We start from the raw sequence: 24,307 nt of genomic DNA on the forward strand, positions 1-24,307 counted from the left end.
TATACATATATACAAATGTACATAATTCATACTGTCTGCCCTTATTCATTCCCGTCGCCACCCCGCCATACATGAAAAGACAACCCCCTCCCCCCAGGATGTGCTCGAGGTAGCGCTAGGAAAAGAAAACAAAGGCCACATTCGTTCACACTCAGTCTCTAGCTGTCATGTATAATGCACCAAAACCACAGCTCCCTTTCCACAACCAGGCCCCACAAAACTTTCCATGGTTTACCCCAGACACTTCACATGCCCTGGTCCAATCCATTGACAGCAAGTCAACCCCAGTATACCACATCGTTCAAATTCATTCTATTCCTTGCATGCTTTTCACCCTTCTGCATGTTCAGGCCCCAATCACTCAAAATCTTTTTCACTCAATCTTTCCACCTCCAGTTTGGTCTACTTCTCCTCGTTCCCTCCACCTCTGACACATATATCCTCTTGGTCAATCTTTCCTCACTCATTCTCTCCATGTGACCAAACCATTTCAAAACACACTCTTCTGCTCTCTCTCAACCACACTCTTTTTATTACCACACATCTCTCTTACCCTTTCATTAATCACTCGATCAAACCACCTCACACCACATATTGTCCTCAAACATCTCACTTCCAGCACATCCACCCTCCTCTGCACAACTCTATCTATAGCCCATTATTCCTTCAAACATACCCATTTTTGCTTTTCAAGATAATGTTCTCGACTTCCATAAATTTTTCAATGCTCCAGAACTTTCGCCCCCTCCCCCACCCTATGATTCACTTCCGCTTCCGTGGTTCCATCCACTACCAAATCCACTCCCAGGTATCTAAAACACTTCACTTCCTCCAGTTTTTCTCCATTTAAACTTACCTCCCAAATGACTTGTCCCTCAACCCTACTGTACCTAATAACCTTGATCTTATTCACATTTACACTCAGCTTTCTTCTTTCACACACTTTACCAAACTCAGTCACCAGCTTCTGCAGTTTCTCACCCGAATCAGCCATTATCATTATTATCAGCAAACAACTGACTCACTTCCCAAGCTCTTTCATCCACAACAGACTGCATACTTGCCCCTCTTTTCAAAACTCATGCATTCACCTTCCTAACAACCCTATCCATAAACAAATTAAACAACCATAGAGACATCACGCACCCCTGCCGCAAACCAACATTCACTGAAAACCAATCACTTTCCTCTCTTCCTACTCATACACATGCCTTACATCTCGATAAAAACTTTTCACTGCCTCTAACAACTTGCCTCCCACACCATATATTCTTAATACCTTCCACAGAGCATCTCCACTCTATCATATGCCTTCTCCAGATCCATAAATGCTACATACAAATCCATTTGCTTTTCTAAGTATTTCTCACATACATTCTTCAAAGCAAACACCTGATCCACACAACCTCTACCACTTCTGAAACCACACTACTCTTCCCCAATCTGATGCTTTGTATATGCCTTCATCCTCTCAATCAATACCCTGCCATATAATTTCCCAGGAACACTCAACAAACTTATACCTCTGTAATTTAAGCACTCACTTTTATCCCCTTGTCTTTGTACAATGGCACTATGCAAGCACTCCGTCAATCCTCAGGCACCTCACCATGAGTTGTACATACATTAAATAACCATACCAACCAGTCAACAATACAGTCACCCCATTTTTTTAACAAATTCAAATGCAATACCATCCAAACCCACTGCCTTGCCAACTTTCATCTTCCGCAAAGCTTTACTACCTCTTCTATGTTTACCAAATCATTCTCCCTAACCCTATCACTTTGCACACCACCTTGACCAAAACACCCTATATCTGCCACTCTATCATGAAACACATTCAACAAACCTTCAAAATACTCACACCATCTCCTTCTCACATCACCACTACTTGTTATCACCTCCACATTATAATTCAATTATAACTGCCTCTCCCACCCTAAGAAGGTGGCATGAGGAACAAATGGCCTGTTTTGCCCACATCCTCTCTATCTGTTATGCATAACATATCAAAACTACGCCTACCACCCACAGTTAAACCAATGATGGTACTACATGGGTTACCCTGACCTAACGCATTCTATCCTACGCATGCCTCTCACACTCCTGGAACAAGCCTGAAGCTACAAGCCAGTGTCACTGGAAAACATTACAAGGGTGGTAAAGAAGGAACACCACAATATAATTGCCACAGTCTGTCCTCATTTCGCATTCCCAATCTTATCAATATGCACTTGGTTTCGGTTGAATATTATTAACCATGTATCAGACTAAAGCTGGAGGCTTGATCACCTAGGATGGTACAACCTTGAATAGTTCTTCTTTCACAGAGTTAGCATCACCAGCAAATATATTTGGGTATGACCCAATTCTTTAAGTCACGTGCATAGTCGAGGAGGAGCAATAGTCCCAAGATTAAGTCTGAGCCCAGAGGAAAACCTTTAGTTACTTTACCCAAGATTGAAAAGGCATCTCTGACATGTGAAAATTTTCTTTTCTTCTGCTTAGATGACAATTCATCCACTGGAGGAGTATCCCTGTTACTTCTGTCTGGATAACTGATTCTCTTATCAACCTCCTGTGGGAAGTGTTTAATGCCTTCAAAAAATCCATTGTCATTGAAGTATAAGTAAAAAATACCAACCTTTGGTAAACTCCCCGGTCTGTCAAGAAGGGTCATGTCCCTGGTTATGAACACCCCTGGGTTAACTCAAGCCAAGTTACAGGCTGTCAGATGGCTAAGCCTGTCACAAATATGGAGCTTTACCACAATTGAAGGTGGTCACTGAGGCCTACAACATAATCACGTCTGGAAAATAAACATAGTCTATCAATACAAAACTGATTCTCTCTATCTAAAAATTACTGAAGTTCACATTAAATCACAAACAATAATGCATCAAATTGGTTTTAAACAATAACCTGTTACTGCTATCCACCTGAAAAATATAAAAACAGAATGCCATCAATCACATTTTTCATACAACAGAATCCTTCAAAATCCTTGATCATGTTTCCACTGCTTGGACTATTTTCCCCTTCTCAGCCAATCTGGGCAGCTTATTAGCTTTCAAGTTTTATCTGTTCCATTCAACAGGACATGGTAAAAGGTAATGAAAGTGTGTGGAAATAATGACTTTCAGAAAAACTTGCACTTCTTTACATCGCGATGTTCCAGCATCTTTTGTTAATAAGAGTTGCTTACCCTGATTCTGGTAATGTAACTGGGGCTTTGATCCCCCTCCATCCAAAAAGAAAAAAAAAAAAAAAAAAAATATTAATTTTGGAAGTCAGCAAATCAAACCAATACAAACAGCATTATCAGGACACAGCAGTAGGAACTTGATCTGATCCACAGGTCAGTACTGTTGAACTACGACTGCTGCTGTATTTGAAAATCCTGTTAAAACATCTCTCAATGTACATGTCAATCTTAAACTCAGTAGACTATGTAATGTTTATTCAACTCCTTTACATAAACATCTAAATATTTTTACTCAGTTCAGATGATATCCTACAATGCTCTTACTGGCCTTATCTATGTACCTTGCTGAAGGAAAAGGCAGTAGTACATAAACTTTATACATTTACTCAATAAAAAACTATTCATTAGAAAATACACTTATAAATGCAATCCCTTCACTTAACTTTATTCAAGTGCATAATATGGAAGTGGCAATATTGCAGGATATACTCAAACAGAAGTATACTATATATTTATTCATTCATTATACTTAATCGCTGTTTCCTGAGTCAGCGAGGTAGTGCCAGGAAACAGACGAAGAATGGCCAATCCACTCATACACACACACACACACATATATATATACAAATAAAGTGCATATGAACGCGCACCTTCATAGAACATACAAACCTCCAACAGCCAGAATCGAACCCAGGACCCCTGTGCAAGAGGCAGGCATGCTAACCGCTAGGCTATGGGACTGTATAATAGGAAACAACTATTTGAAATACTAAGTACTCGAATACCCTTCGTCTCACAATGGTGAGCAACGGGGTCTATACCGGTTGTTTCCGAACAGAACGCACATAGCTAGCTGATAGCGTTTTACCGAACCTAACTGTACAACGCGGAGGTATATACATATATATATTTTTTTTTTTTTTTTTTTGCCGCTGTCTCCTGCGTTTGCGAGGTAGCGCAAGGAAACAGACGAAAGAAATGGCCCAACCCACCCCCATACACATGTATATACATACGTCCACACACGCAAATATACATACCTACACAGCTTTCCATGGTTTACCCCAGATGCCTCACATGCCCTGATTCAATCCACTGACAGCACGTCAACCCCGGTATACCACATCGCTCCAACTCACCCTATTCCTTGCCCTCCTCTCACCCTCCTGCATGTTCAGGCCCCGATCACACAAAATCTTTTTCACTCCATCCTTCCACCTCCAATCTGGTCTCCCTCTTCTCCTCGTTCCCTCCACCTCCGACACATATATCCTCTTGGTCAATCTTTCCTCACTCATTCTCTCCATGTGCCCAAACCATTTCAAAACACCATCTTCTGCTCTCTCAACCACGCTCTTTTTATTTCCACACATCTCTCTTACCCTTACGTTACTTACTCGATCAAACCACCTCACACCACACATTGTCCTCAAACATCTCATTTCCAGCACATCCATCCTCCTGCGCACAACTCTATCCATAGCCCACGCCTCGCAACCATACAACATTGTTGGAACCACTATTCCTTCAAACATACCAATTTTTGCTTTCCGAGATAATGTTCTCGACTTCCACACATTCTTCAAGGCTCCCAGAATTTTCGCCCCCTCCCCCACCCTATGATCCACTTCCACTTCCATGGTTCCATCCGCTGCCAGATCCACTCCCAGATATCTAAAACACTTCACTTCCTCCAGTTTTTCTCCATTCAAACTCACCTCCCAATTGACTTGACCCTCAACCCTACTGTACCTAATAACCTTGCTCTTATTCACATTTACTCTTAACTTTCTTCTTCCACATACTTTACCAAACTCAGTCACCAGCTTCTGCAGTTTCTCACATGAATCAGCCACCAGCGCTGTATCATCAGCGAACAACAACTGACTCACTTCCCAAGCTCTCTCATCCCCAACAGACTTCATACTTGCCCCTCTTTCCAAAACTCTTGCATTCACCCCCCTAACAACCCCATCCATAAACAAATTAAACAACCATGGAGACATCACACACCCCTGCCGCAAACCTACATTCACTGAGAACCAATCACTTTCCTCTCTTCCTACATGTACACATGCCTTACATCCTCGATAGAAACTTTTCACTGCTTCTAACAACTTGCCTCCCACACCATATATTCTTAATACCTTCCACAGAGCATCTCTATCAACTCTATCATATGCCTTCTCCAGATCCATAAATGCTACATACAAATCCATTTGCTTTTCTATCTCTATTAACTCTATCATATGCCTTCTCCAGATTCATAAATGCTACATACAAATCCATTTGCTTTTCTGAGTATTTCTCACATACATTCTTCAAAGCAAACACCTGATCCACACATCCACATCCACACATATCTTTTTTTTTTGCTTTTTCTTTTTATTTCAGCTACAATGCTCTTTGACTGGGGCATGTTTTTCCTGTTCTGCCACTTACTATAAATAAAATTCCATACTGAAAACTCATGAGCATAAGTCTCAAATCAAAACTTGGATTTTAACTTTAATGATGCAGAAGTATCATCTCCTTTAGTCACAGACTCATTCATATAATCCCTATATAATTCCTTTTGTACACTTTTGGGTAAACTGGGGTCTTTCAAATGCTGTTCTAACCAGAGAGACAAAGCAAACCTGTAAAAATGCAAAAATCAGTTCAAAAATTAGAAAACAGGAAAATGCAAAATAATGAGGAAATGACTCTCAAAGTAATGTTATCAGGAAATCATGATTTTGGAAATTTATAAAGACAGAAGCTAAAGCAGTACTCACACCTCAACTATTTCAGTAAGAGCAGTATGTAATTGTCAAATTGTCTTGTACACATCTAAAACACATGAAAGCTAGGGGAATGAACTTTGAAATTGTGAACATCAACATGGAAAAGTGGAAGTCATACCAGATAGATGCCTGGACACAGGAGTCCAGTCTTTCTCTTCCATGTATTGTAATTAATAAACTGAGGCTCTCTTTGGACTAACATCTGCAACAACAATTTGACTGGTGGAACTGATTCCACTTGTCTAGATGGTAAGAATACGGTCTTACAGCATAATAATTACTGACCAGATGAAAAAGGGTTATGGTTGAAGCCAAAGGATAGCAATAAGCAGCGTAGCCAGTTTAATTCAACAATCAAAATTGTCCAAAGTTAGGGTTAAGAATACCCAAATAAAAAGGTGATGTATACACCCACTCACATAAAGATACAAAAAAAGGACATAAAGACATAAATCCCTCCACTGGAGGAAGATAACTGCTCCTCCAACCAGATACCATAAGCTCATTCAGTTTATCATTCAACAGTCAAAGACAACACACTTAGAGGGTGTATACATAAAAATAACACAACTATTGGATGACTGAGTAATTGGATAGAATAAACTTGAAGCTGTATCAACATATAATCTAAAGCACTGGTATTACCAGATACATAAAGACATAAATCCCTCCACTGGAGGAAGATAACTGCTCCTCCAACCAGATACCACAAGCTCATTCAATTTATCATTCATCAGTCAAATACAACACACTTAGAGGGTGTATAAATAAAAATAACACCACTATTGGATGACTGAGTAATTAGATAGAATAAACTTGAAGCTGTATCAAAATATAATCTAAAGCACTGGTATTACCAGATACAATTATATTTCAATTATATATACTGAAATACTTTATGAAAGGGATTTCACTGTACACCATAAGGATTGCTAAAGCTCTCCTTGTGATGATCCAAGTCGAGTTGAGGCCATTTTTTTCCCCTACTTAATGATCTGGAACAATTAATCAAACATCTAACACAAGTTCCCAATCATCATGATCACTAATCTAACATTCTTGATCTCAATTTCCTCTCTAAACCCTCACACTATTCATACACTCCTTCTGCCCTCCTTCCCCAAGGTCCACCTATCATTACCTTGCCTACATCACTTCCAATTGAGCATGACCATCCCTAATGCCCTACCCCCTCAAAATGTCAACTCTCACACTTTCGGATAGCTCAACTATCATCCCTATACAACCTTATTACTGACATTCCTTGCGCCTCTAGCAATGCTGACCATGTACCAGAGGTTATCTTTGCTGGGATGGAATCCTATGTTCTTTCTACCACTTTTTTTTTTTTTTTCCCAGAGCCATGGTACAATTGCTCTTGCTTTGATGACATTTCTGTTAGGACAGTGTATCAGGCCATGAAATTATGACCAAAAACTAGCTAACATTGGTTACAGATGCACCAAAGATTGAAAACTATGCAAACTGCAAGGTAGCTACAAATAACAGTAATGAAAAATAATGTATGTGGTTAGTGCTGTGTACTAACCCTACCTCATGGCAACATTTTGTCAAGTGTTTGTAAGATGGTACTACAGCAGGTACTTTCTATTCTTAAAACACTCAGCATTTTGTTGGAGTACTGGAGCTTTCCACATAAGGTTTCACCTACCTTGACAGAACAAAACTGTTTAGAAAAAAGCTACTCAAACGTTACTGATATAGAAATTGCCTTACATTTATTAGTATCACATTTGATTGCTGTTTCCCACATTAGTGAGGTAGCACCAGGAAACAGATGAGGAAAGACCCATCTACTCACATATACACATAAACATACAAACACATCCACATATATATACATATGTTCACATGTACATAATCATTCACTGCTTGCCTTCATCCATTCTCCTTGTTACTTGGCAGAATTCTAAAACTCAAGTTTCTACATCAGTTGAGGTTAAACTTAGCAACTGTAAAAGAATATTCCCACTAACCTGCTGCCTGTGCTAACTCTCTGAGAGCTCAAATCACTTGCTTTTAATGACTCTCTCAAAACTGATGCCTCTACTGTTCCTGCAGCATGTTCTACAAGGGATAAAAAGTATGACTTCAGTAAAATACGTGATTTAGACTTATAGAAAACATAAAATATATAAAAAAGTATATTCAAAGACATTTTATAAACACAGACAAATAATACAACAAAAGTGATTTATCACACAAAAAAAATACAGCACATGCAGTTATAATTGGGTTAACAGGCTCTACATGGGATAAATGTAAGCTTTGGTAACAATATAATTAGGTTTTGAAAACTAAAAAACCTTTATCTTCAAAGTGGTGTCCCGCTAGTATAAAATATCTTTATTTCCTTAGAATGTGTGGAAGGCGAGAACATTATCTCGGAAAGCAAAAATGGGTATGTTTGAAGGAATAGTGGTTCCAACAATGTTATATGGGTGCGAGGCGTAGGTTATAGATCAAGTTGTGTGGAGGAGGGTGGAGGTGTTGGAAATGAAATGCTTGAGGACAATATGTGGTATGAGGTGGTTTGATTAAGTAATGAAAGGGTAAGAGAGATGTATGGTAATAAAAAGAGTGTGGTTAAGAGAGCAGAAGAGGGTGTTTTGAAATGGTTTGTTCACATGGAGAGAATAAGTTAGGAAAGATTGACAATGAGAATATATGTGTCAGAGGTGGAGGGAACAAGAAGTGGGAGACCAAACTGGAGGGGGAAGGATGGAGTGAGAAAGATTTTGAGCAATCGGGGCCTGAAAATGCAGGAGGGTGAAAGGTGTGCAAAGAATAGAGAGAATTGTAACTGTGTAGTATACCAGGGTCAATGTGCTGTCAATGGATTGAACCAGGGCATGTGAAGCGTCTGGGGTAAACCATGGAAAGTTTTTTGGGGCTTGGATGTGGAAAGGGAGCTATGGTTCCAGTGCATTATACATGACAGCTAGAGACTGAGTGTGAACGAATGTGACCTTTGTTGTCTTTTCCTAGCACTACCTCACGCGCATGCGAGGGGAGGGGGTTGTCATTTCATGTGTGGCGACGAGAACGAATAAAGGCAGCAAGTATGAATCATGTGCATGTGTATATATGTATATGTCTGTGTATGTATTTATTTATTCATTTTGCTTTGTCGCTGTCTCCCGCGTTTGCGAGGTAGCGCAAGGAAACAGACAAAAGAAATGGCCCAACCCACCCCCATACACAATGTATATACATACACGTCCACACACGCAAATATACATACGTATACATCTCAATGTACACGTATATATACACACACAGACACACATATATACCCATGCACACAATTCACACTGTCTGCCTTTATTTATTCCCACTGCCACCTCGCCACACATGGAATACCATCCCCCTCCCCCCTCATGTGTGCGAGGTAGCACTAGGAAAAGACAACAAAGGCCCCATTCATTCACACTCAGTCTCTAGCTGTCATGCAATAATGCCCGAAACCACAGCTCCCTTTCCACATCCAGGCCCCACACAACTTTCAATGGTTTACCCCAGACGCTTCACATGCCCTGATTCCATCCACTGACAGCACGTCAACCCAGGTATACCACATCGATCCAATTCACTCTATTCCTTGCCCTCCTTTCACCCTCCTGCATGTTCAGGCCCCGATCACACAAAATCTTTTTCACTCCATCTTTCCACCTCCAATTTGGTCTCCCACTTCTCCTCGTTCCCTCCACCTCCGACACATATATCCTCTTGGTCAATCTTTCCTCACTTATTCTCTCCATGTGCCCAAGCCATTTCAAAACACCCTCTTCTGCTCTCTCAACCACGCTCTTTTTATTTCCACACATCTCTCTTACCCTTACATTACTTACTCGATCAAACCACCTCACACCACACATTGTCCTCAAACATCTCATTTCCAGCACATCCACTCTCCTGCGTATGTATATATATATATATATATACGTATACGTTGAAATGTATAGGTATGTATATGTGCGTTTGTGGGCGTGTATGTATATACATGTGTATGTGGGTGGGTTGGGCCATTTCTTTCGTCTGTTTCCTTGCACTACCTTGCTAACGCAGGAGACGGTGACAAAGTACAATAAATATAAATAAACATTCCTTAGAATATATGGATCAGAACCCTTCTAACCCTCATGATTCTGTTGAAGAGGCACCGGCCTTCACTAGTCCCTTAAAAATGACCTTAGAGTGATCATAGCTTTCCATTTGTCCTATGGGCCTGTTCTTGGCCAACCAGCAACTGCTACCTGACTGATATTGTCCACCCAGTCATTTTTAGCTCCTTTGAGCTCACAATTAGCATTCTGCACATTACAAGCACCCATAGTGGTCATAAAGACACATAAAAAAGGTTTCTTGAGAAAAGAAGTCAGAGCAGGGTAAGAAAATCTACATCTCTCTCTTCTGCTGTCTGTCCCACAAGCATGAGAGCATACCCATACAAAGAAGGAAGGTTGACAGAAAACCTCTCAGAGTAAACCCAGAGTAAAAAAAAATCCTTCAAAGCCTCTAGAACCACTCAGGGTAACTCCATAACATCTAAACTACGGTATTGTCTGATGAAGGTGAAAGAAGAGTAACAATTGCTTTTTTTTTAATTTCCTCTAATGAAAGGTTTCTAAGGAAGGTCAAGGTATAGGTCATCTTTCTCAATATGTGTTCTTGTGCAACACCAAGGCAAAGTTGATAAAACTGTTCTTAATCCATGCTCAGACACATCTTGCCGAGAGGAGTTTCAAGGACCAGGATGTCCAAGTACTGGTTCCCTCAGTAATCTCTAGTGAAGTTCAAAACGTCTCTAAGGGGATACACTATGCATGCAGCATAATGCTATTCTGTTGAAAACTTTTGAGAGTGGATGAAAAAAGGCTATCTCTAAACTTAATAATTTAACCATAAAACTGAGGTTTGGGTTAATCTAAACTCTTAAGGAACTGTAATCAAAGACAAGAATGTGTGCCTCACAGACTTTCCCCCTAGATCCCACAGTTAAGAATGAGAATTTGATATATAATAGTGAAGTACTCAACTCCCAGAAAAGCAATTACACTGTAAAAGGTCTAAAGCTTTGGATATCTTCTACTTTGGGTGCTAAAAAGGGCAACCAGCTTCCTCAAAAGAAAATATGGAGGAGTTTATCATAAAAATGGCCTGTTAGAAATAGTAAAATCCAAAGAGTACTTCTGATGATCCCTCTTTTCTATTAAAATCCCTGAATTAGCTTCACTCTGGAGTAAGCCCATAATAGGGTGGGATGTGAAGAAGTCTAAAAGAAAAACTTGAATCTCCCTTATAGAGGATATGGGACTACATCAAAATCCAGTGAATCACAGTGCAAAATGAGGTATATCAATTGTAAACAAGCACAAACAATGATATTCAATATATTCATACCATGTAATGCTTAAACAAGGTTATTTTTCAACATAAATGCCTATGCATAAACTCTTTACTACCCATTCTCTCAAAACAGTTTTAAGCATGTTCAGTTCTATTTTCAGAAAAAAAAGAAAATTGAAAATCTTTTTATGAAAATAAAAATAAAATCATTCATCCACTAACCTCCTTCATGATTCACAATTGTAATCCCAATATCTTCTTCCCATGATGGTTCTCCCTGACCAGAGTCTTGTTCTTGCTCAGTGATATTACCTCTCTTCCACACTGCTAGCTTAACGAGGTCCACTGAGAGCCACATAGCAGCATCTACTTCCTCTGGGCACAGCTGTAAGAATATGATCAGAAGTGAATGGATGCTTTCATAATTTTCTGACCATCATCCTAAACATGTAAACACTGTGAATTAAACACTCTATCTTGCATTTCTTTCTGAACACTGACAACTTTAATAAGTGCCTGGTAAACTATACACTGGTTGGAAAGTAAACAGAAGCCTAAACTATATTAAAAAATTGGAAGTCAGTATATGGTTTAATTCAATTCTGTTAGTACTACAATGACATAATGATATATCATAATTGTTACTCAAGAAGGAAGCCTTTGGATATGTGGTGAAACTTACCTTAAGCTGATTCTGTAACTTCTCTGAAGATCTTTCAAGTACCATATGCAAATATATAACAACATGATGTCTTTTTGGATGACCAAGTGACAACAAAGGAGGAAACACTGACTCCCAGAGACCCAGAATGTGACAACTCTGCCTTTCTTCTTCCGTGACTACTAAACCAGTTTCTTCTTCAAGTTCCCTTAACACTGCATCTACTAAGCTCTCTCCATCCTCTGTGAACAAAGTGCCATAACTTAACATTGGTAAGGTAGCAGTGTTGATACATAAAACTTAACCAAACTACAATGAAAATAAGGAAAATTTCATCTCTTATGTTACCCCAACCTACATTCTGAGCACACTGGCAAAAGCAGAAACCTTCTCAAACATTTTCTATCAAAGAACCTCAACAAATTACCCACCTGGGTGACCAATTACAGAGGATAACTTTGGGGCACCCCTTGATAATAAAATATCCATTAACACTGGGATGCACATAAGTCTCATTCCATGGATTGCAGTCTTCTTTACCGAGAGTTGTCAAGCTCTATATTTCCAAGAAGCCATCTCAACCTTCCAGTCCCTCATTTGTGTATTGCAAGGGGCAAAAAATGGAAGCCTTTTTGTTTCTTCATCCTTCTGTAAGGTGCCCTGGATACATTTGCTCAGCAGAGTATGTCAGTAAGTAACACTTGTGTCAGTGGCAACAACACTTCTTAACTACATCACACTCTAGGTCACTTGAACTGCTTCCAGAGATAGGCTACCAGCAGCATCACCATCAACCTAAACAAGCTTGTAGTTATAAATAGCAACCTCACATCCATCCATTCTCAACTGTCTTACCAGACCCCAGCCACCATCATCCAGTGTCATTCTGGATGATAAACTGTGAAGGATGGTATACATCAGACTCATCATCAAATCCTCCAGCTATCATCTTTACGTTTTATGTGAACTCAAGACACCTGGACTCTTGGCAACAAACTAAAAAAAATATCTACATAATCATTTTTCCCAAATTCACAATACCGTTTGTAATAAGGATTTCAGATATCAACATGAAGGTAAAAGAAAGTACAGTCAGATGTTCTGCAAGTGACATTAGTCAACAAGTATACGAAAAATATTCAGCTTCATTTATGCTATCAATCAATCTACAATGTATAATTACAAATGATGAACCCTAAAGCTGTCATTACTAAAATTACCTATAAAAGTTTCAGGTCAGCACTAAAGTAAACAAAACTTTAATTGTCAATCAAATTCATCCAAATTTTCTTATTACAATACACAAGAATTAAAGTAAAAGGCAAAGTTACTTATCTTACATACACAATAAAATATTATAATTACTGACCGATATGGCCACCAGGAGGGACCCAGGTTCCAGGAAAGGTTCGCATGTGAGCTGGTCTTCGAGTCAGTAACAATCGCTTATCACTAGACTCGAGAAGGACTGCTACACCAACATCTACCCCTCTTGTTTTGATGTCTTCTGGTAGTGCCTCAGAACCTTCCTTATCCAGATGATGAATGGGACAGAAAGGTGGGTGCTGCATGGAATAATACAGTTCAGAGTTAAAAACAATATTTTTTGAGTGCAAAAGGCCTTTATGGTCTCAAAAAGGATGTTATAAACATATGCTACACTATCCACACTTCTTTTTCAGTTAAGAAATTACAAACAAAGTCTACAAAACCAAGGAGTGATTCCTATATTACCAAAAGTGATTTAAGCAGTGAAAGATTTCTGGACTAAATGAACAAATCTCTAACATGCTTGCCCGCAAACAGATAGCAAGATCATCTGTAAGGCTCCCTGCATGGCAAACAACAGACAGGACAAGTATGGTTACAACATTGAAAAAAAACACAAAGAACTAACAAATAAAGTTCAGAGGGTGATACTGGAATCAAGAGAGATGAGTGACCTGGGAAAGCCAGAGGACTTTGATTTGCCTACCATGGATGACAGAAGAGAGAGAGGTGACCTGATCACAACCTTTCAGTTTTTAAACCTGCTTGATGATATTTGTAACCATCAGTTCTTTCAAAGATGAAGAGATAAAACAACTGAAGGCCATGACTTTGATCTATAAAAAAGAAACCTGTAAGAAAAGATCCAAGAAGGACTTGTATATTATAATAGTGGATGAATGGAATAATTGGAGTAACAAGATAGTGAATGTGGAAAAGAGCAGTGGATTAATGGAATAATCTGAGAGTTACCAGATAGTGAATGTGGACAAAAATTTCACAACTGAAGAGCTTCCACCGTATACAGAACAAATAGGTAATCAAGTACATAATTACACTGAATACCCTGATTAAGTAGATCAAGGGACAGTAGGCTGGCAGCTTGAACTCTATTCATTCTGTCTAGACTTAAATATTAGTGTCTGACACTCAAAAAAAAAATAAACCTGATGAGAAGATAAGGACAGTCCTCGCAATTATAAGGCAATCAATTATATCAATCATGGACTCCTGTGGTGTGGCGGTTAGCATGCCTGACTGTGACGCATTCATGGGCCGCCCAGGGTCAAGCACATAGGTCTGAATCCTGGTTGCAGCAGTTAGTCCACAGTCAACCCAGCTGTTCATCCACCCCTATGGGTTGGTCAATAAATGGGTTCCTAGCTCAGGCTAAGATTTTGATTGATCAGTGTCTGAACATACAGAAGGGTGAGAGACATGCAAGGAATAGATTGAGCTGGAATGATGTGGTATACCAGGGTTGATGTGCTGCCAATGGATTGAAACAGGGCATGTGAAACATCTGGGGTAAACCATGGAAAGGTCTGTGAGGCCTGGATGTGGATAAAGCTATGGTTTTTGTGCATTTCACATGACAGCCAGATTGAGTGTGAACAAATGTGGCCTTTTTTGTCTTTTTTCCTGGCGCTGTCTCCTGCAGCAGTGAGGTAGCACTAGGAAACAGGTGAAGAATGGCCCATCCACTCTAGGAGCAATAGATAAAAGAAGTAGGTAGGAACATTCAGGCAGGAGCATTAGGCTGACATTAGATAGAAGTAGTAGGTAAGAACAGAAGGGAGCAAAGATAGAAGTATTCTGTAGGAACATTAGTTAAGAGCCTCTGCAAATACTGTGTTACAGTTGCCCTCTGCCAGTGGGCTGTTAAGAGTGAGGCACTAAAGCCCTAGAAGAGGCACTGGAGCTCATTAGTTATGGAGACTCTCTTACCGTGGCCAACCCCTTAAGGGAGTTCCAGTTGAGAACAGGCATCAGGGATACAGATATTTAGATAGATAGATTTTACCTCATAGTCATCAGTAAATACTTACATCATGCACAGCACTGACTTTATTGCAATAAAAGAGGTGTAAGGGAAAAGAATGCAGGAAGGAATACTTCGTGATCATGAGTTTGCAGACCCAAATCTTAAAGATGGAAGGGTTATAGGAAGAAAGACAAAAGATGGGAGGGAATTCCACAGCTCTGTTGTATAAGGTGTCACAATGGTCATCCTTGAATGTTCATCAAACTAATGTGGCTAACATAAATAATCTTACTATACTGTACTGAACAAAAAAGTATAAATATGTTCAATCAGTTTAATATGAATATTCCATATAATACTTGCCATGACTCTGTATGAAGTGGGCTTCACTGCAGTTCCAAGAGTGGCACTCTCATCTTCATTTTCATCTGCTTTTTGAAGAAGAAGCCTATTATTATCCAAACTGCACTTGATGAAGTCATCTCCAGCTAACCCTAGGTGGTCTAGAATGCATTCATCAAACTTGGCTAACTGATAAGCTCCATGTGATGTTCTACGTAGGTAAACAAGAACTCTTGCATATTTGGCACTTGCCATGATTCTGAAAGATTGTATTACTAGAATAAATATCTTCATGCTCTAAGTGATGTTTCTTAAACTTTGCAAATGAAAATACCATAAAAATTCCATTCAAATTAGTTACCAATGAAGTACTCGTGTCTACTGTGTAAATGCTCTATGTGCCAATGGATGTCAGGTATCAAGGTTTTAAATGTGTTCATTGTGATAACAGCTACAGGCTAACTGACAGCCTCACAGCTTTTAAAGAAATATGGTCAAATTTTGTGCTATTTAGCTTTTAAAGAAATATGGTCAAATTTTGTGCTATTTCTATGGAAATACTAAGAAATAGGGAGGTCTATTTTTGAAACAACAGAAAGTTGCCTATCATAATACATCTCCCTCTAGAATATATCATGGTTGACATGTTCATGAAATTCAAGGTTAAAAATATCACTAGGAAGTTGTACTACACAAACAGACAGATAGCACAGGAGTTCTCATAGTCAAGGGGTATTCCCAAGATTTTATCTACATCTCTGATGTCTGTTTCCTTCTAGAACTCCTTCAAGGGGGTGGCCATGGCAAGTCTTCATAACTCGTGAGCTCCAGTGCCACTTCTTAGCCTTTAGTGGCACACCCTTAGCAGGCCACTGGCAGAGGCATGTCTAACACAGTGTTTGCAGAGTGATATGAAAAATTTGGAAGGTCTTACATGCAACAAAAATAAGCACGGTTCTAATTTTCATTAGTGTAGCATCAGTCTGAATGGAGAATCCAAGTTTCTATGGGATTCCAGTTCTGTAAATAATAAAGAAAAGGATAAATAGAGATGGCACTGGGTCATGTGATGAGATTACGAAAAGAATTTGGAAGTGAACTAAAGGCCTACCTAAATATGGAGAAGTAAGGTGTACTATTAGTGAAGACTGTAAGTTAGCTTGCTTGTCCAAATTGTTAAAAATCAATATAAAATCTTTGTTTGCCTTGGTAAAGTAATAATTTGGAGAAAAATATAAAGTTAAAAATAAGGATTTGGAATGGCATGAGGCATCAAAAAATTATGAGAAAGATGTATGGATAAAATGGAATAGCCATCACAGATGAAAAATTGATAATGAAGGTCAATGGTTTAGTGTTCTTAAATTATCCATCTCTGCCTCAAGCTGAAATGCATAGCTTGTGATGGCATTCCACACATTGTTACTACACATTACAGCCTGTTTATTTCCATACGCTATGTGACAATGCTAAGGAAATTTATACGAGATTTGTGCCCTTTTACACTGTAATAAATTGGTTAATGTTATGTTGTAAAATTACAATATCATTTTTATGTTTTACTTGTTTTTTAGGGTACTTTTACTTACGTATTTGATGTGTTGTGTGAATTCTTTTAGGCTGAAGGTTATTCGTTTAATCTTTAATGTGATTTTAATTTATGTTGTAAAGTCACAATACCATTTCTATGTCTTACTTGTTTTATAGGGTACTTTTACTTAAGTCTTTGATGCATCATGTGAATTCTTTTAAGCTGAAGGTTATTGTTTTAATCTTTAATATGATTTTATTCTATATCTGAGAATAACAACAGTTTAATCCTTTCAATGTAGGAGTCCAAATATCCACAGCACAATCTGTGTGTAGGAGTTTCTCAGATATACTCTAAAAGGAGATTCTATAATTTTTAATATTCATTAATTACAACAATTTTTATATACAATGACATACACCTCAACCTAGTGAAAAAAACTTTTGTGATATGTGCCCTTTCAGTTCTTTATGCTGCTCCACTGCCAGGAACATGAGGCATGCCAAGAATGCTGTCATGAAGATGCAGTAAAATGTGTGGTATTGCTGGAAGTTTTTAGTCATATATGAATATAGTTAATATGAGTTTCATCATCATACCCACTGCATTGTATGCATCCATGCTAAAGATGAAGTATGCCATTTTAGAAAATGTGATTACTGAGGCTACAAAGATAGCTAATGTCAGAAAAACAACTAAATTCCATTTCATTACATCATAGGTACCTGGACGTTTTGGCTCTGAGTGAAACGAAGCTCAAGGGTAAAGGGGAAGAGTGGTTTGGGAATGTCTTGGGAGTAAAGTCAGGGGTTAGTGAGAGGACAAGAGCAAGAGAAGGAGTAGCACTACTCCTGAAACAGGAGTGGTGGGAGTATGTGATAGTGTAAGAAAGTAAACTCTAGATTGATATGGGTAAAACTGAAAGTGGATGGAGAGATGGGTGATTATTGGTGCATATGCACCTGGGCATGAGAAGAAAGATCATGAGAGGCAAGTGTTTTGGGAGCAGCTGAGTGAGTGTGTTAGTAGTTTTGATGTACGAGACCGGGTTATAGTGATGGGTGATTTGAATGCAAAGGTGAGTAATTTGGCAGTTGAGCGAATAATTGGTGTACATGGGGTGTTCAGTGTTGTAAATGGAAATGGTGAAGAGCTTGTAGATTTATGTGCTGAAAAAGGACTGGTGATTGGGAATACCTGGTTTAAAAAGAGAGATATACATAAGTATACGTATATAAGTAGGAGAGATGGCCAGAAAGCATTATTGGGTTACATGTTACATGTGTACGTGTAGGAAGAGAGGAAAGTGATTGGTTCTCAGTGAATGTAGGTTTGCGGCAGGGGTGTGTGATGTCTCCATGGTTGTTTAATTTGTTTATGGATGGGGTTGTTAGGGAGGTAAATGCAAGAGTTTTGGAAAGAGGGGCAAGTATGAAGTCTGTTGGGGATGAGAGAGCTTGGGAAGTGAGTCAGTTGTTGTTCGCTGATGATACAGCGCTGGTGGCTGATTCATGTGAGAAACTGCAGAAGCTGGTGACTGAGTTTGGTAAAGTGTGTGGAAGAAGAAAGTTAAGAGTAAATGTGAATAAGAGCAAGGTTATTAGGTACAGTAGGGTTGAGGGTCAAGTCAATTGGGAGGTGAGTTTGAATGGAGAAAAACTGGAGGAAGTGAAGTGTTTTAGATATCTGGGAGTGGATCTGGCAGCGGATGGAACCATGGAAGCGGAAGTGGATCATAGGGTGGGGGAGGGGGCGAAAATTCTGGGGGCCTTGAAGAATGTGTGGAAGTCGAGAACATTATCTCGGAAAGCAAAAATGGGTATGTTTGAAGGAATAGTGGTTCCAACAATGTTGTATGGTTGCGAGGCGTGGGCTATGGATAGAGTTGTGCGCAGGAGGATGGATGTGCTGGAAATGAGATGTTTGAGGACAATGTGTGGTGTGAGGTGGTTTGATCGAGTGAGTAACGTAAGGGTAAGAGAGATGTGTGGAAATAAAAAGAGCGTGGTTGAGAGAGCAGAAGAGGGTGTTTTGAAGTGGTTTGGGCACATGGAGAGAATGAGTGAGGAAAGATTGACCAAGAGGATATATGTGTCGGAGGTGGAGGGAACGAGGAGAAGAGGGAGACCAAATTGGAGGTGGAAGATGGAGTGAAAAAGATTTGTGTGATGGGGTGAACATGCAGGAGGGTGAAAGGAGGCAAGGAATAGAGTGAATTGGAGCGATGTGGTATACAGGGTTGAGTGCTGTCAGTGGATGAATCAAGGCATGTGAAGCGTCGGGGTAAAATGGAAAGCGTGAGGTATGTAATTGCGTGTGTGGACGTATGTATATACATGTGTAGGGGGGGGTTGGCCATTCTTCGTGCCTTGCGCTAATCGAAAGCGGAGAAGGACAAGTATAAAAAAAAAAAAAAAATGTTAATTGATAGGACGCAAAAGGAGACTTGAGTTAATGTGCGAGAGTGCAAGGAGGATGTTGATCATTATGTGAGGCTAAGTGAAGATTTGTAGAGGTTTCAAAGAAGAGTGGGTGAAAAATTGAGAATGAGCTGAGAGATGTGAGATCAGAAGATAGTAATGAAAGTGAAAGAGAAGAGGAGGATGGATTTTTGCAGGGAAATAATGCAAATGAGTGGGAGATGTATAAAAGAAAGAGGCAGGAGGTCAAGAGAAAGGTGCAAGAGGTGAAAAAGGGGGCAAATGAGAGTTGGGGTGAGAGAGTATCATTAAATTTTAGGGAGAATAAAAAGAGGTTTTGGAAGGAGGTATATAAAGTGCGTAAGACAAGGAAACAAATGGGAACATCAGTGAAGGGGGATAATGGGGAGGTGATAACAAGTAGTGGTGATGTGAGAAGGAGATGGAGTGAGTATTTTGAAGGTTTGTTGAATGTTTGATGATAGAGAGGCAGATATAGGGTGTTTTGGTCGAGGTGGTGTGCGAAGTGAGAGGGTTAGGGAAAGTGATTTGGTAAACAGAGAAGAGGTAGTAAAAGCTTTGCAGAAGATGAAAGCCGGCAAGGCAGCTGGTTTGGATGGTATTGCAGTGGATTTCATTAAAAAAGGGGGTGACTGTATTGTTGCCTGGTTGATAAGGTTATTCAATGAGTGTATGACTCATGGTGAGGTGCCTGAGGATTGGCGAAATGCTTGCATAGTGCCATTGTACAAGGGCAAAGTGGATAAAAGTGAGTGCTCAATCTACAGAGGTATAAGTTTGTTGAGTATTCCTGGGAAATCATATGGGAGGGTATTGATTGAGAGGGTGAAGGCATGTACAGAGCATCAGATTGGGGAAGAGCAGTGTGGTTTCAGAAGTGGTAGAGGATGTGTGGATCAGGTGTTTGCTTTGAAGAATGTACGTGAGAAATACTTAGAAAAGCAAATGGATTTGTATGTAGCACTTATGGATCTGGAGAGGGAATATGATAGAGTTGATAGAGATGCTCTGTGGAAGGTATTCAGAATATATGGTGTGGGAGGCAAGTTGTGAGAAGCAGTGAAAAGTTTTTATCGAGGATGTAAGGCATGTGTACGTGTAGGAAGAGAGGAAAGTGATTGGTTCTCAGTGAATGTAGGTTTGCAGGCAGGGGTGTGTGATATCTCTATGGTTGTTTAATTTGTTTATGGATGGGGTTGTTAGGGAGGTGAATGCAAGAGTTTTCGAAAGAGGGGCAAGTATGCAGTCTGTTGTGGATGAAAGAGCTTGGGAAGTGAGTCAGTTTTTGTTTGCTGATGATACAGGACTGGTGGCTGATTCATGTGAGAAACTGCAGAAGCTGGTGACTGAGTTTGGTAAAGTGTGTGAAAAAAGAAAGCTGAGAGTAAATGTGAATAAGAGTAAGGTTATTAGGTACAGTAGGGTTGAGGGACAAGTCAACCGGGAGGTTAGTTTGAATGGAGAAAAACTGGAGGAAGTGAAGTGTTTTAGATATCTGGGAGTGGATCTGGCAGCAGATGGAACCATGGAAGTGGAAGTGAATCATAGGGTGGGGAGGGGCAAAAGTTCTGGGAGCGTTGAAGAACATGTGGAAGTTGAGAACATTATCTCGGAAAGCAAAAATGGGCATGTTTGAAGGAATAGTGGTTCCAACAATGTTATATGGTTGCGAGGCATGGCCTATGGATAGAGTTGTGCGGAGGAGGGTGGATGTGCTGGAAATGAGATGTTTGAGGACAATATGTGGTGTGAAGTGGTTTGATCAAGTAAGTAATAATAGGGTAAGAGAGATGTGTGGTAATAAAAAGAGTGTGGTTGAGAGAGCAGAAGAGGGTGTTTTGAAATGGTTTGGTCACATGGAGAGAATGAGTGAGGAAAGATTGACCAAGAGGATATATGTGTCAGAGGTGGAGGGAACGAGGAGAAGTGGGAGACCAAATTGGAGATGGAAAGATGGAGTGAAAAAGATTTTGAGTGATCGGGGCCTGAACATGCAGGAGGGTGAAAGGCGTGCAAAGAATAGAGTGAATTGGAATGATGTGGTATACCAGGGTCGATGTGCTGTCACTGGATTGAACCAGGGCATGTGAAGCATCTGAGGTAAACCATGGAAACTTCTATGGGGCCTGGATATGGAAAGGGTGCTGTGGTTTCAGTGCATTATTACATGACAGCTAGAGACTGAGTGTGAACGAATGTGGCCTTTGTTGTCTTTTCCTAGTGCTACCTCACGCACATGAGGGAGGAGGGGGTTGATATTCTATGTGTGGCGGGGTGGTGATGTGAATGAATGAAGGCGGACAGTATGAATTATGTACATGTGTATATATGTATATGTCTGTGTGTGTATATGTATATATACGTTGAGATGTATAGGTATGTATATGTGCGTGTGTGGACGTGTATGTATATACATGTGTATGTGGGTGGGTTGGGCCATTTCTTTCGTCTGTTTCCTTGCGCTACCTTGCTAACGCAGGAGACAGCGACAAAGCAAAATAAATAAATAAAATAAATAACTTTCTCTTCATTAGATACATGATTTATCAACTATACATCAACTGAAATAAGGTGACAAGGGAAAGGTGAGTGAGTTTGGTAATTTACCAGTTAAACTCCACAACATTATTAGGTTTGAATACTATGGCAAGTGTTTTTTTTCTGCAACTGCTGAGTAGTGTTAAAAGAATACAGTAACACCTGTAAAGCATGATCTTGAACAGAGTTTAGTGAAGAACATCTAACGCAGATGGTAGTAGTGAGGAATGTGTAGATAAGGAAAATGAGGGGTAAAATATCCATAAAACCTACAGAAAATATACATAATTGCCAAAATGACAGCAAACATACACAGTAGAATTTGAATGCTAATGGGATTGCATGGAAGCTTGCTGTGTCATCTGTTTTATTTACATTAAGCACAATTTTTATGGACTGTAATAATGGGTGTGACTACAACAAACCATAATAAAATTATACAATATGTTTTGACCGCTAGGGAAGTTAGGCGAGGTTTTCATAGATTTCATTATTGTGCTTTCCGAGTAAATTACATTTACTTTTCCAAAACTTTCCTCTTATACACTACAGTAATACCAACTTCTTTAATATCATTCAATATAATGCTTCACAACTGTGATACCTTAATTCCGAGTATACCAGTCAGAGATTGTTTGGTGTTTCAAAGGTAAACATTGTTTAATCCGGATTCATAAATCGGATATACAAGATCATAACATCATAAATACAATCTTTTATAATCCGGATTTTTCCTCCACCTCCTCCCCAAAGTCAATAACTTACTCCCTAAAAACATTGTGGTATTGAGTTAGCGAGTAATTTGTTTCCTGTATAGCTCAAGGTTTAATGAATATCCTTGAACATTTCCGCTAATTCTGAATGAGCTTATGACCATTCCCCCCCCCCCTTTTTTTTTTTTTTAACAAAATCGTTGACGTATGGAAAGATTTACCATTTATATTTAACAGCAGTACTTTAGATAACGTTTAAGAACAGAATTGATAAACGTATCATTTTAAGCCCACGACCGACACTACTTACACCTCCACAGTTTCATTTTTTTTTTTTTTGCTGTTTTTGTAACATCCCTTGTGGATTGTGGATTGGTCTCTTTGAGATTCAGACATCTACAATAATCAAAAATAGTCTCCAATGGTGTTAGGTAAATCTTAATTCTCCGACCCTGGTGCTGATAGTTCTGCTGAGCTCAATAAAATCAGTCTTTAGTTTTAATGAAATCATTCTATTCAGTATCTAGTTCAAATGTATTTTTGAACTCTCTTATTGTTATTCTGTCACATATGCCATGCCATCATTCATTCCGAACATGTTACGAGCACCACATTGGAAATTAGAGATTGTACACACTTCTATGCTGTCCTTTGTCAAATATTTGAATCTGAATATATTTTTTGTTTTACCAAAATAAACTCCAACTCAAATACCCCATTTCTCTTGCATTTAGCTGTTTTCACCTACAAAGAAGACGAGTTATAGGATTGACCGGGTTGGTGCTGAATTGCATATGATGCTTAAGGAAAGCAACAACGTCCTGCGAAATATCATCGTCGACCGAGGGAGGGGGAATGACCTGTGGGTTGCTAAATGGCCCTAACTACTCGGCCTGTGTTTGAATGGTCACCTGCTGGAACGTGGTCGTTTCCCGTGCAACCAGAAGGTCCCCATTGAAAACGGGGAACTTGGGCACTTATCCACCTATGCCTTTCCCACAATCCATCACCAGTAGGATGTTCCCAAATTATTTGAGTCTTCCTTGTTGAACTAGTAATACAAAAAGTAGGATGCAATGATTGATCATGCCCAACCAAGTTCCTTCATTGTTAGCTGACTAAGTAGTTTCTTCATCCATTCAGTCACTCCATGAGTAATATATGTCAGTTTGAGGTCTAGGGTAAAAAGGAGCAGGTTAAAGGGAAAGAATGGAAAACACCAATTTACCCATATTAAAAGGGAAATGAAGAGGGCGTGATAGTCAAAATTAGTTGTAAGAGTTATGGTGATAATACCGTAAATCACTTTTCTGATAAAAGCACTGGTCAACTAGAGAGCACAAAATGCTGAAAATGAAAAGAGTAATGGACGAGAATTTACATTCCTCCCCTTATGGCAGGAGGCGTCTTATCAGAATTATTTTATTGATTCCTTATCAAAGTCTGGAATTTTTAAGCTCTCAA

General features: G+C 39.4%; 1 protein-coding gene across 3 annotated transcripts; it reads right to left on the reverse strand.

Annotated features, from left to right (window-relative positions):
- Window positions 1-2,579: 2,579 nt before the first annotated feature.
- Window positions 2,580-22,795, reverse strand: LOC139765659 (nucleoside diphosphate-linked moiety X motif 17-like). 3 transcript variants are annotated; one of them, XM_071693365.1, is made up of 8 exons: window positions 22,735-22,759; window positions 16,555-16,640; window positions 15,642-15,879; window positions 13,395-13,590; window positions 12,047-12,267; window positions 11,587-11,749; window positions 7,992-8,082; window positions 3,449-5,847 (listed from the first exon to the last, which is right to left on the reverse strand). In XM_071693365.1, the coding sequence occupies exons 3-8, from the start codon at window positions 15,873-15,875 to the stop codon at window positions 5,697-5,699; spliced, it is 1,056 nt and encodes a 351-aa protein (XP_071549466.1). In that variant the 5' UTR covers window positions 15,876-15,879; window positions 16,555-16,640; window positions 22,735-22,759; the 3' UTR covers window positions 3,449-5,696. The 3 variants fall into 3 exon arrangements, with proteins under 3 accessions (XP_071549467.1, XP_071549466.1, XP_071549465.1); XM_071693366.1 differs by lacking the exons at window positions 3,449-5,847; window positions 16,555-16,640 and adding an exon at window positions 2,580-2,812 and having other exon boundaries at window positions 22,735-22,795; XM_071693364.1 differs by lacking the exon at window positions 16,555-16,640 and having other exon boundaries at window positions 22,735-22,795.
- Window positions 22,796-24,307: the final 1,512 nt, after the last annotated feature.

This window comes from Panulirus ornatus, chromosome 55, assembly GCF_036320965.1.
Source record: "Panulirus ornatus isolate Po-2019 chromosome 55, ASM3632096v1, whole genome shotgun sequence".
In the NCBI taxonomy this organism is placed as follows: domain Eukaryota; kingdom Metazoa; phylum Arthropoda; class Malacostraca; order Decapoda; family Palinuridae; genus Panulirus; species Panulirus ornatus.